This window comes from Clarias gariepinus, chromosome 28 (assembly GCF_024256425.1).
Source record: "Clarias gariepinus isolate MV-2021 ecotype Netherlands chromosome 28, CGAR_prim_01v2, whole genome shotgun sequence".
Lineage (NCBI taxonomy): Eukaryota > Metazoa > Chordata > Actinopteri > Siluriformes > Clariidae > Clarias > Clarias gariepinus.
In genome coordinates this window covers 11,669,163-11,683,146 of record NC_071127.1, presented here as the reverse complement: position 1 = coordinate 11,683,146, position 13,984 = coordinate 11,669,163, and the positions used below count along the sequence as shown (strand labels likewise).

At 38.0% G+C, this 13,984-nt stretch overlaps 1 protein-coding gene across 3 annotated transcripts in view; it reads right to left on the bottom strand.

Moving 5' to 3' along the window:
• Positions 1–13,984, bottom strand: part of phf14 (PHD finger protein 14) — a 104,514-nt gene that overhangs the window by 32,928 nt on the left and 57,602 nt on the right. For 2 of the 3 annotated variants that reach the window (XM_053490099.1, XM_053490100.1), the window contains exons 15-16: positions 8,725–8,781; positions 8,444–8,565 (exon numbers count right to left, since the gene is read on the bottom strand). In XM_053490099.1, coding sequence (XP_053346074.1) covers positions 8,444–8,565; positions 8,725–8,781 — 179 coding nt within the window. Of the gene's footprint in view, positions 1–4,516; positions 6,120–8,443; positions 8,566–8,724; positions 8,782–13,984 lie in introns of those variants that run through there. The other variant, XM_053490101.1, reaches the window with a different exon arrangement.

The following is a 13,984-nucleotide window of genomic DNA, read 5'->3' as shown; positions in this document are numbered from 1 at the left end:
CAAAATTTGCTCTCGAGGCAAAAACTAAGTGATGGGGACATTCTAACATTTCAATAGCGGGTCGTTAAGGGATTTAATGTTGTATTGAGTCCTAAAGAATTGAAAACAAAACCCTACTGTCACTACCGACATGAAGCAAAACTACAGTGACGCTACCGACTATTCCAAACCATTACCGAGGTGTTAATGATATGATACGACTTCATACCGCCCCGTAAATAGACAGACACCTATAGACGACCTATAACAGAGGAGCATGGCTTCTGCATCTTTCAGATGGAGGTCAGACTCCGTCAGGGATGCTGCAGAAGAGGGTTTCCTCCTTTTAATGTTACTGCATAATGTTCATATATAACTTTAATTCAAATTAAACAGAACAGTTCGCTGTTGCTGAACAGATAAGGAGGCAATACCAATGCTTAAGAATCTATAAGGACTCAATAAGGGCAGTTAAGAATCGATCAAGACTCGATAACAGCGCTTAAAAATTAATACCTAGATGTTAACAAGGAGATGTTACTGATTTCTACCGAGCTCTCCAGAGATCGTAATGAGTTTTCCTCTGTAGCAAATTCTGGAGGTTCAAGACGACTGCTGACCACTAAAACACTGAAATGGTATAATGTTGTAGTGTTTACAGAAACTAATATGTTTAATGGACATTAGGTGTAACATCTGTATAAACAGATAAAATATATGAAGTGTCAATCTATTAATCAATACAAAGTGTTGATAAAATTGCAGCGGTATAAGAGGATTTCCCTATGAGACCAAGTCCCACTGTGTTTTATTCCTTACTGAATTCTTAACTCTACTGTTTGGCAATTTTACATCAGCTTCACATTGATGACTGAGCACAAGCACATCAAATCCTTGTCTAGTGTTCATGGAAATGTGCACATCTTAAGTTATGTCTCTCTGCATTCTCTCTGTAAGAATCTCACACCTACATTGGATCTGAAACAGCAAGCAGCCGTGTCGAACCTGTTTTAAAATGCAGTACTCATCAAAAAGAGAGTTTGAGACTTGGAAGGCAGAGATATTTCATGATACTGCCAAGATAACGCCCTCACCTACCGTTCTTAGGTCTAGAAGTGCACCGGTGGGGTCGAGTTGTACTGTACTTGGAGGGAAGGGGATAATTTCATTCCAGTGGCAGAATCTTTATTTTTTTTATTTTGGATTATATAATGAGAATTTGAACATTCTATCAATGAAAGATGCTATTGTAAGCAAAACTTGTACTCAAGTTAGTCATTATTTCACTAGTTAAAGTTCTGCTAGTCAGAACGAAGTGAAAGTAACATCTAGAAACTAATGTGTTTCAGACTTTCTCAGACTTTCTCTTGTATTTTGACCATGTGCGTTTCATTAATTTATTTGCATTTGGAAATTTTATTAATTTACCTGAAAAAGCCAAAAAAAAAAAAAAAGGGCCAAAACATAGTATTGGTGCAAAAAAGTGAATTTTTAGATAGAATATATCAGATTTTAATATAACACCATTTTTTTTAATACTTAATGCTTCTTATCTCCTGATCCATGCTTCATTTTTTTCCAAATACAGAAAATGTGTGCCAAAGACGCTACTAAAGTTTATGCAACATAGAGATGACCAATCTCGCTTCCCTAAAAATTTCAAGTTGCTTACTTTAGCCATTTTTAAGAGAAGATTTATTTGTGCCCCAATAATAACCATTTTTCAGCATTACACTGTTTCCATCCATCCATCAATCCAATCCATCCAGGAACCTCGGTAGACCACCTAGGAACCATGGAGGCCAATCGGGACCAGTGCATTTATACAGTATTTGTATCAGACAAAAAGAAACACATTTGCTGCCCTTTTTTATGCCCTTTTATGTCTGTAGTGTCTGTTACTTTTTTCTTTATTAAAATCTTTAAATGATCTTATCTGTCATTCGGATGAAATTTTTCTTAGATTTAGATTTCACATAAGAGCAAAATTTTTAAGATATCGCAACATGAATTTGGCATGGTTAAGGACACTACAGTTTTTTTTCTGCTTCTTAAGCTTTTACCAAAAAAAAAACCAAAACAAAAAAACAATCTATACAACAATTTTGCAGGTCATATGCTTCTATAGGCATACACAAATTTTAGTATGAATACTTCAAAATATATATATCATTTGCATTTTAAATTATTGTTAGAAGCAAAACAGTATAACCAAATGGAAACAAACACAATGGTCACCCATGGTCCCTAGTTGGACTACAGAGGTTCCTGGATGGACGGATGGAGACAGTAGAACATTGAAAAACTGCCATTTTTGGACCACATATAAAATCATCTCTGCAGAACAGCTTAAGTGTTTAGAGAAGCAAGTTTGGTCACTTTTATGTCGTATAAACTTCAGAAGTAGCTTCTTTGGAACATCTTTATTATAGGTATGACATAAAAAAAAAATCATCACCAATACTTTGTTTTGGCTGACAGTTTTCAGGTGGCTCGCATATCATAAACTTGTACCAAACAAACAAACAAACATGGCTAAACCGTATTGCAGAGTGCACACAGTGAAATCTGTTCTGACAGCCCTTGCACACAATGTCTCAGCTCAGAGTTTTGGTGGGCTTTTGTGTGCTGCTCATCGCAGCTTCTGTTGTTGTATAAGCACAAATGCTGCTTGTCTGCTGCCAGGCACACTGAGCTTTTTGTTATGCCGTTAACCAGATTTCCCCATGAAAGCTCTCTCCGCTCTCTTGCTCTCAGAGCTGTGAACTTGGCACGGGCAAGCAGGGAAGGATGAAGTGAGAGGGAGGATCATGGAGGAACAGGGAGCCATATGATTCTGCGTGCTTGGTTGGGTGTGTGAGAGAGAGAGAGATGAAGCAGAAAGAGAAAGAAAGAAAAAATCAGCACATGCCGACATGCTGGAGTTCGTCCCGGCTAAAGTAAATAGATCATAATAAACACAGTGTGCCGAATCCACCTCTCTCATTTACTCTGTTTCACTTGGTCTTCTTTTTTTTTTTCCCTCCCTTGTCCCGTCCCCTGTTTGTCTAGCAGAGCGGATCCTGTTGGACACGCATGCCGTCCCCGAAAATAAATCAGCCAGGACAGGAGGGGACACGCGCGCACACACGGTGCACTACAAGCCAGCACTCGGCGCTATTAATTAGCCCGACCGAGAGTCATTCATCACGGCGGCAATAAGGTGAAAAAGTCAAAAGTTTATTACAGCTCGCACAATGCCGAGGCCTCAGCTCGGGGGACTGCACACACACACACACACGCACGCACGCACGCATACTTACAGAGTAATTCTGCACATGCACTCACAAGATCTTAAATGTTTTGGTATGAGGTTATTAATAAAAACAGACATAAATACATAAATAAGTTAAATATTCCATTTTAAAATGAGTGCAAAAAAGTTTTTCTTTCGGGTTGAAATCAACCATGAATGATAATGTTGGTATGATAGGCACATGAAATATACACAACTGCTCGACTAATGCAACATCCATTATGAAATGGATCAAACCTCACACTATATTATATCCTACTGTATGCAAGTTACCTTGGATGTAAACGTACAATGCAAATCTGAGCTTCTAAATGCCTCCATCATAATTACATATTAAACAAAAGTAAAAAAAGAAGAAAAAAAAACAGCAACTGTTGTTCGATAGGATGTAAACAAATAGTATGATAGGAACCATGCAAGTCTACTGCTAGATAGATAGATAGATAGATATATGGATAGATAGATAGATAAGTCTGCGCTGACCATGTTTGCTGTAAAACGTTCAAGTATGGCGGCCGCAAAGTACAAAGCACATGAATTAACCCAAAACGCAAGAGACAAACAGAAGATGGATGAAAAACTAAAATCACATCCCAAAAAAATATAAAGACAAATATTATAGCAAAAATTGCAGCATCAACACTAAAGACACAAAAGCAAAAATATAAAGACTACAGAAAAACTATTAACACTACAGCACAACTACAAAGACTACAAAAAAAAAACACCATAGCAAAAGTACAAAAACAATAGAACAACTTCAAAGGCTACAGAAAAAACAAACACTAGCAAAACTATAAACACCACAGAAAAGCTACTTCGAAACAAAAACTACAACACAACTAACACTACAGTAAAACTATAACGACTACAACTAGTGTTGCACAATAAATCGCAATATGGACCTGTGCATTTATTTTATTACAAATGTAATATACACATCGTGAGGAATTTAGGTAGATTTCGTCAGTAATTTAAGCATTTCTTTATTTATTTAGTTATTTTTCTAAATTAATTTTAGATGATTAAGATGATGTTTGCAAATATTTATTAATGAGAATATATCGGTTGTTCGCCCAGATAAATAGTTTAAAACAGTTGAATTGAAAAATTTTACATTTAGAAGCTACAGGTCGCGATCTAAATTGCATTCGCAATATGTGTCAAAATAATCACAATTTGATTTTTTTTTTTTTTTATATCAATTAGCCCAAAACACAACAAACACGAATAGAGCAAAACAAGACTACAAGAAAATAAACACGACTAGAGCAAAAAACAATCACGACTAAAGCAAAACAAACACGCAAAAACAAACATGACTACAGCAAAATGTGCAACATCAAAACTAAAAACGCAACAGCTAAACCACAAACACTACACAATAACAGCACTACAGCAAAACTAACAGCAACAAAACTATAAAATGTCCAACCAAACAATAAACACTACAGCAACATTATGGACACTAGAGCAAAACCAAACACAAAATGAAAGCATCACTACGGCAGAACCTACAAAACAAAAAAACAAAACATTGTCACTATTGGTGATTTTGTTTCTTTGCTGTTTTATTATTTGTCATTTCATTTATGATTTTGTAATGCCACTTTCTGTTTGGCTCTTGCATTTTTGGTTTCGTTCTTTTATTTTCTAATTTGCAGTTTTGCGATTTCTGATGTTCCTGTTGATATCTTTTAGATTTACTCATTTATTCTTTGATTTCTGTTTTTGGTGTGTTTCCATGTCTTGCACTTAAAGGCTATCATATGAAAGGGGACAAATACATACAGTAAGAATCCTACAGAGGAACACTTCTAGCTATCTCGACTAAAATATCAGGCAGCTGAGCTGTCGTAAAGTACAACATGCTTCACCACGAGGCAAAGAGTGAACCACATCACAATTCTGCCTACACATGAAAAATAAAGAAAGATACGGTGGTACCGACGACACCATCACCACAAACTTTAGACTTGCTAAATTATTTTTTTCGACTGATATTTTTGAACTACAATGTAAATATTAATTTTGCAATACAGATGCACAGATTTAAGTAAATACTTTACGGGAAAAAGGAAATACTGTTGCGCTTCGAATTCTCTACTCGCTACTAAACAGTTTCACATGGTATAAGCAATAAGCAACGGGAGCAGCACAGGGTTCAGTTCAAAAGCATTCATCATGTGTTAACACAGAGGACAGACAACATTCAGGTTGGAAAAAAAGGGATATGCAGAAAGATGAGAGGCAAAGAGGAAAAGGAGAGGGCTGCACGGAATTGTCCCAAACTGGCCAGGATTGCATGAAGGCCACTGGAAGCAGGGCTTGATAAGAGTTGGAAAGTTCCCCATTACACGAGAGTCCAAAGCACGAGCGGCTACATGTCCAGCCTCAGAGATTCTGTCCGGTACTTGTTAAAGTCTCGATCCAAAATGGCTACACCTAATTGTCCTCAAGATCCACTTAGTCCTCTTTTAGAATCCACTGTGGCACAATCATCACCTTTAATTCCTTTAATTCACAAGCTTTAAAATCCATGTGTAATTAAAAAAAAAAAAAAAAAAAGAAAAAAATCTCTCCTGAAAGTTTCTCTGTGGCACAAAAGAGTCAACGTGTTAAATTCCACGGTTGTGAGCAGGAAGTGATGTCAAAGGTGACGGTCAGCGGAGGCCGTCGTCAGCGACTTCCTGCCCCGACCTGGACGCCGCTCTTCGAAACGACTTAATCTGCCTCTCTCTTTTTTCTCTTTCTCCCTCTCTGTCCCTCTCTCATCTGTCCCCAGATTTTTTAGGGGAGGAGCGTGGGGGGGGAGGTGGGAGAGGTGGCGCCCGGCTCTCACGACCTGTTTAACGCAAAGATAGATCAGTCAGTCAGGGCAGCACACCTTCACGCCACAGGCTAAAGGCCTACACAAATCTACAAAAAAAAAAAAAAAAAAGATTTGGTCATTTGTTAAAGTGTATGTCATAACCGCAGAAACAATCCACACACTACAGTCGAAAAAAGATTCACTCCCACGATTGTACTGTAACTGAAATTCTCTCTGTGAAACCAAATAACAAAAGATTCTCACGGTCCACCGGGTCCAGGCACTTCCAACCTGTAAAGTGCCATGGTTGCAAAAGTATACAGCGCTCATCTCAAAAGATACGTCACACTAACTCGTGCTTCTATCCCTTAGTTATAATGTTTAAACATAACATGCATTACTTTCTAGGAATTGTTCACTAACTGTTGTGATATTAAAAGGAAACGTGTACATTAAGAAATGTTCTATTTTAATGATGTGTTGATTTCAAAGTCGGTTTTATCATGCAAGGTTTTACAAAGAAAGCAAGTTCAATTACACACACATCCAAATGACTTCAGATATTACTACTGAAATAAAGACTTACTTCTTTATGGAGGGAGTTGAAGTGTCATGTTTGTCCCATATTATACTCTTCTTTCCCAAATGAACACAGGTCTTAGAGCTCCCCCAAAGTGTGTGTGTGTGTGTGTGTGTGTGTGTGTGTGTGTGTTTCCTTTATAGCGCTCAGATATACTGTATTTTTTACTTTTTTCTTTTATTTCACTTCTCCTCTAAATGTGCAGTTTCAGTGTCTAAGTAAATGAGCTTTTGCTTGGCCCCCATCAGAAACCAGCAGAGCTGAGCAACAAGCTGAGGATGGGGATCTTCTTAATATGAGATATGAGGTCACGATAGGTAAATATTTTAACTGCTGTATTTAACTGGAGACGTCTAAAAATGTCGAAAAATTTGTGAATTTGAGGATGTGTTCGTACAGTATATGCAGTGTTTAGTCTTTCTGATTTAAACCCTAGTGTTAGGGTATATAGTCGACCTGCGAAATGTAGGTGGTTTCTAGAGCACCCACGGATTTTGGATGTGGTCAAATAAATGCCAATTTTTATAGTTTAAACCCTTAATATGCCCCTAAAACACTTCAAACATAGTTTAATACATTGCCCTTAAAGAATGTAAAGAAAAACCTGTATACTGTACAGTTCTGTACTGCTGTGTCTCCTAAAATACAGATGTTACCCCTATATGTAATGTAACTCATGCGAGCACCATTTCTTTTGTATAAGTACTGTAGGGTAAATACGGTAATAATTCACCGTCCCAAGCCGCATTTTTCTCTATGGTTGCTTTTTATTTTTTTTATAAATAATAAAAAAATATAATAATAAAAAAAATATATATATATATATATATAAGTGCTAAAAATGCATATAGTATTATATTTTATATAAAATTTTGCTGAATTTATGTTAATATTTATGTTGCAAAATTATTACATTTATTTTTATTTCTTAATAGCTTAGCGTTAAAACGCATAAATTATATATTGCTACGAAAAAAGGCATAAAAAAAAACTACGAAGGATAGTTGCCATTTCCGCGAACAACTACTAGTTAAGATCTAAGGAAAAATCCACGAACGACTGAGGCTGCGAAACTCTGAAACACGACTTTGCAGGGGTCAACTGTATAGTGATGTGAAAAAGTCTTTCCTGTTTTTAAATTTGTGTTTTTTTTCCCCAATGATTATTTCTGTTTAATTGGAATAGTACACAAATGCAGTTTTTAAATAATGCTTTAGTGTATTAACAGCCGTTTAACCTCGATGAGGTTGTGAGAAGATCTCGATTTAGGATCGAATCATTTTCTCACTGCAAACAAACCAATATACTTGGAACCGGATGGAGATGATCTCAGTCAAAGCGTTTTCATGGTATAAAGTGATTGAGAGAGCAACTATGCAGAGGGTTTCTGGGTAACAGTGTTGGTTAAGTTAACGTGAGCTACCTAAATGAGCTGCAAGGTGCAGACTGAGCCAAACGACAGAGCTGTAGTGCTGCAGAAATATAATGTATTCTGCATATTAGAAAAAAATGCATGAAAAGCAAACGAGGAAAATGGACCTCGATATCTAGATATCGCACTGAATCAGGCGCTGCCTAACAATAAGACACGTGGAAATAAAAGGTGCTCGGTGAAATGAGCAAATGTGACAGTTGCATAGAGAAGGCTGGTGTGGACATATCACGGAAAAGAAACCTGCTCATTAATCATGAGCAGATTAATGAGTTTCTCTCTAAACACACACACCCACCAACAAAACCCCCACACACACGCGCACACACACTCTCTCTCACCCACCTAACAAGGTTCTCGTTGTCGCCGGGCCCTTTGCAGGTGGCACACTCCGTCCTTGTGTCATCAGCTTTTGGTTTTTTTTGCAGCACTGACTGCCGCTGCCTGCGTTCCCGCGGTGCCGGTTCCTATGGAAACGCAAGCCATTAGAGCTCTGTGTGTGTGTGTATTTGAGGATATGATTGTAGAAGAGCTGAGAGTGCCGTGCAAACATTCCCTTGTCCTTCTCTTTGCAATATTAGAGACAGATGAGACAGAAAGAAGAATAGAGAGAAGTGAGAGTTCACCTCTATTTTTTCTTCCTCGCAGATAGACACCCTCTTCCTCTTCTGGCCCCGGGTTCTCTGTTTAAGACAAAATAAAATCCTTAAATAGGCTCTGAACACTATTGAGTTCAAAACAATAGCTTAATGTTCTTTTTCGTCACATCTGAAAGTTAATTTGCCTGTAACAGCACGCATTGTTGCTGACTATTGTAGTGAAAGACAAAGCTCCTCAGCTCGACTCCATCACTACTACACCCCGTTCGTTTACTTCACTGTGACTCACAGTTTACTAAGAGTATAATTAGATTTCTGTATTTGTATTTAAAAAAACATTAATATGTGTAATAATCTAATTATAAAAGGTCTGCAATTGATGTAATTAATTAATATATTATTTAGTGGTTTCATTATGATACCCCATAGTGCAGCACATGGTGATATTAATATATGTGATGTTTTTGTATTATATGGGGGACTAATTTTAACAACGGTGTGTCATGTCCTGGAAAACACTTCACATGGTGAACCAAGGTACCAAAAAAAAAAGGTTTTAAAATGGGCACATTATTGCCCAAGCTCATAAAACAAGCAAAGAAGACAACTAAGGATATTTCTTATTCCTGAAAATGACTGGAATTAGGTTATTAATGCATTATTAAAACCTAGAACCATGTGGTCACTGAATGAATGAATGAAAATCACTTCAACACTAAGTGAAGTTGCATAAAAAAAAAAACTCTAATTGTGAGCTGTGTCTAATTGCAAAAGTAAGAGCATTTCCATACGAACGCAAAGGATTGGGACTAAACAGCTGCGTCCATAAGAAAACCACTTACATTTACATTTAGGCATTTGGCAGACGCTCTTATCCAGAGCGACTTACAAAAAGTGCTTCAATGTTTACATCATTGGATACATACTTGCACTGGGTTAACTAGGTTAATAACTAAGTGCCGTTAGTCCAACACAACTGGGAAGAGAATTTTTTTATTATTTTTTTTTTTTTGGGGGGGGGGGGGGGGGTTAGTCCAAGTACTGGAGAAACAGATGTGTCTTGAGTCGTCGTTTAAAGATAGTCAAAGTATATTCACTTCAAAGTATATTACACTTCAAGTATATAGTACACTTAGTACACTATAGTACACTTCAAGTATATTCACAAGTCAAAGATAGTCACTTCTTAGTGAGTCTAATCAGGAAAGAAGATTTTAATTTGCTAAGGAGCATAAAGACTGGACTTTGGAGCAATGGAGAGAGATTGTGTGGTTTAATGAGTTCAGATTGACCCTGTGAATTGAACATTGTCATCAAAGCTAAAAGCGATCGAACAAAATCGTAATGTGTGTGACTTTTTATTTATTAACCCAGAAAAAGTTTCCAGAAAGTCATTTTTCAAAGACGTAATAAAAACAAAAATCTATAATTTATTCATTCTTTTGAACCTTTAGTTAACTAACAAACAAACAAAAAGGCTTTCCAGTGTTGACCAATTTAAATGTATTACAATTTTTAATAAAAAGTTGGGCACATTTACCACTGTGTTACATCAGCTTTCTTTATAAAAAAAATAATAAAAAATTCTTTTTTTAATCATTGTCAAATGAGTATACTAATTGTTACAGTTTTTTAAAAGTAAAATGTTTGCCCATTCTTGCTTAAAACAAGACTCAGGTGCTCAACAGTCCATGGTCACCAGTCCAACAGTCCATGCTCATTTCAGCTCAACAGTCCATGACTCTCCTCTAAATGATATGCCATACTATTTTCAAATAGAGACACATTTGGATGACTGGCAGGGAAGTTAAGCGCACACACACTCGGTGCCTATGACGCCATCCTGTTGTAGCAAGTGCAAAACAGTGGCTGGAACTGTCTTGCTCAAATAACCATGGACTTCCCTCGAAAAAGATGTTTACCTTGACAGCAACAGTAATCTCTTTATGCCTCTGCATCAGTGCTAGCTTCACACGAGATATTCGAGTGGCCTGTGTCATAGGTCCCTAAGGAATTTGTGTACAATGATAAAAGTTGGCTTTTGTACCTTTCGCTGATAACATTCTGGAAGGTCCATTTTGTCCGTGGCTCAAAGTTTGCCAAAAAATGTCTGTTTTTCCAAAAGTCAGACTTAAATATGAACTTACTTTGACCATAGCAAATGTTTAAACTGTCTTTTAGTACAGCTGAGGTGAGCTTGGACCAAGAGAACATGGGGTTCAGAGCGCAGGGTCAGGCTTGATACAGCACCCCTGGACCAGACAGCATTAAGAGCCTTGCTTGAATGCCCACAATACCAGCCTGGTGGAGCTAGGGCTTAAACCGCCAACCTACTGATCAGTAACCCAGAGCTATAACCCACTGAGCTACCACTGCCCCCTTGGAGGTGTTGCATAGAACTGGGTCGGGTGCAGCAGCAGACTGTGTTAAGTGACAATGGTTTGCTGTCAGGGTACTGGTTCTCACAGAATCCTGAGTTTCTCATGCAATGCCATCTGAGGCGCATTCAAAAGTGGTTTTCCGGCCTTGCCCTAGACACGTGGCTGGCCTTACCCTATTTTAGGAAATTACCTAACTTTGATGTCTGGCAAGTAATCTTTGGACTGTTTCAAAAAATGTGTTCATGACACATAAAGCTAAATGGTCCAAAGGTACACAGCAACAGAGGATCCAGCTATCCAGTGTCATCCAGAATAGGACAGGGTCCCTTTCAAGCCTGGTTCTTTTCATGGTTTCCTCTTCATGACATCTGAGGAATTTTTTCATCACCACCGTCACCTCTGGTTTGCTTAGTAGAGATCTAAATCTAAATCCACACAGTTTTTATAACATTGCATTGTGACAATGTCTCTAAATAAAGGTTTATTGAATTGCTATGTTAACCTTAAACTGTTCTATACTGGGATTACATCCAATAACATTCAGGATGTTTTTAGCCTTGCTTAAGTGGATACGATTCTTCAAGCACAGAAGACACAAAGGGAAATTCAACCTTAAGCCCTTGGCTTTGAAAAACATGTTGGAGACTTTTAGGTGTACAGGCTGCACTGCACATTGTGTTTTATGAGCAAGTGCTCATCAGGCAAACATCCTCAGAGTAAAACATAAGAAAGCAGGGAAAGGGCTCTAAAAGGGATCTGGAAAACACTTTGATATAATACAGATACTGTGGTGATAGGTTTTAAATAACAACTGCGAACTCTGAGTTGAAGCAAATATATGTTTACTCAATATATCCATCCGTCTATTTTTCTACACGACTTTATAGGAAACTGAAGCCTACTCCTAGAAAATTTAGGGCAGGTGGTGGGGTACACCCTGTTGCAGCAGGCAATCTACTGCAATGCACAACACGTCTTCGGACTTTTTATATTTTAGATGGCATGGGGAAGTAGCTGGGTGGGTGGAAGGCTTGTTTGCTGGCTGGGTGGTTGGATAGATGAATAGATGGATGGTTGTTTGGTTTATTGGTTAAATGAGTAGATGGATAGGTGGTTGGTTGGTTGGATGCATAGTTATTTGGTTAGATAGATAGATGAATGATTGGATTGGTGGTGGGAGGTTGGATGTGTAGGATGATGGGATAAGTGGATGGATGATTATTTGGTTATTTTGTTAGATGTATGGATGAAGGGTTGGTTTGTTGGTTAGATGAACTGTTAGATGGATTCTTGCTTGCTTGTTGGTTGGAGGGACAAATAGAAGATATTTTTTTATTAGAACTTTTTAACAGTTAAAACGTTTTTCACATTTCTAATGTACTGGAATTCTATACTGGGAGGTTTCACACCCATTTTTCCTGCAAACATAACGCAGTTACTAAAGATGAATTAATGAATACGTCTTTCATGTTTGTTTTGTTCATATTCTATTAAATCCGCAGTTCTGGATTTATATGCTTAGTCCTCGGTAGCTGTCTTAGGAAGAAGTAGTGTCTGGTAGACAGTGAAGTAGACAGTAGCTCAATATATTCTCCTCTTATACATAATAGCTAATAAAAAACATCAGTGCAACGCAAATTAAATCAAACACTGGCATCTTAACAGGATGCTGCGTGCGCCTTTTTTTAAAAAGGGGGAAGAAAAATCGACAACATATTTAAACAGATTGGGAAAACAATTCCATCTGTCGCCTTTGGCTTGCCATCACACAGCAGATGGAACGCTTATCATTATAAATGCTAACTGCCTCCGCGCTGCCAGTTGGCTCTTGAAGCCTCTGCCGAACAAAGCTGCTCATTTATTTCGTTTATTCCGTACCGGCAGACACGATTAAGAGAATCTATTAAAGGCCGGGCTTCCGATGGAGGAGATGCGAGCAGGTAGAAGGCTGACGCGAGCAAAATCTTGGTTTCGTTCCGCTCACGGAATTAAGATGATTTGGCTAAAATCGATCTGTTAATTAAATCCATCACTGCACTTTTAACGAGGCTCAAGTCGATTCTCGCAGGAGCAGAAAAATTATCCAAGCACACAGAAGAACAGGAATGCTGCAGTGGCACGGAGAACAGATCTCACACACAGTTCATTTAAAAAGTTTGAGCGTGAACCTCCAAACTCCTGCGCCACCCCCTGATGTTGCCCAAAATGTAAAAAGGTAAAATCAATTAAAAACTTTGACATGAAGATATAAAAGGCAGTTCTGTAATATTATTTATAGCCTTTAGATCTGATCTGAGAACAATAGTTTTCTATTAAAGTTAAAATCAGATATGAGATGGGAAAGAAAATTAAAAATCTTGTTGAGGCAGTTAAGATGACAAAAAGTGGGTATACAAGGTGTTCGAGACTCAAATATATTTCACCAATAATACATTTGCACGAACTGTTTGCCTTTTCTTGCATAACTTCCATCTTAATTTTGCACTTGACTGTTTTTTAGCGAGGCTTCATTAACCTGCCTGCATGAAGAGCTGGATGAAACCACCCCAGATTCCTTTGGTTCCTAAATTACCATTTTCTGAGAAGGATCCAGAAATGATAGCTATGATTCCTAACCTGACAAAAACGGCATAATAAAATATCACCGTGACATTTATGAATTCGCTCGGTCAGGCCCCTTTAAAGGAGGCAGGTTCTGAGTGACTGGAACACACACGGGCATAACATCAGTTTAAAATTCCTCTACCTAGTCTACAGTGGGGAATCGGCAGGAGGTCGATTAGCTGCTTCTGATAAATAGGAAAGTGGCTTTACGAGGGCTTTGCACTGCTGTGGTGCCGTGTTAAAAGGCATTAAGAATGCAAACGTGGGGCTCCTTTCGGCGGCTGCTGCGCCGCGGTGTGTGT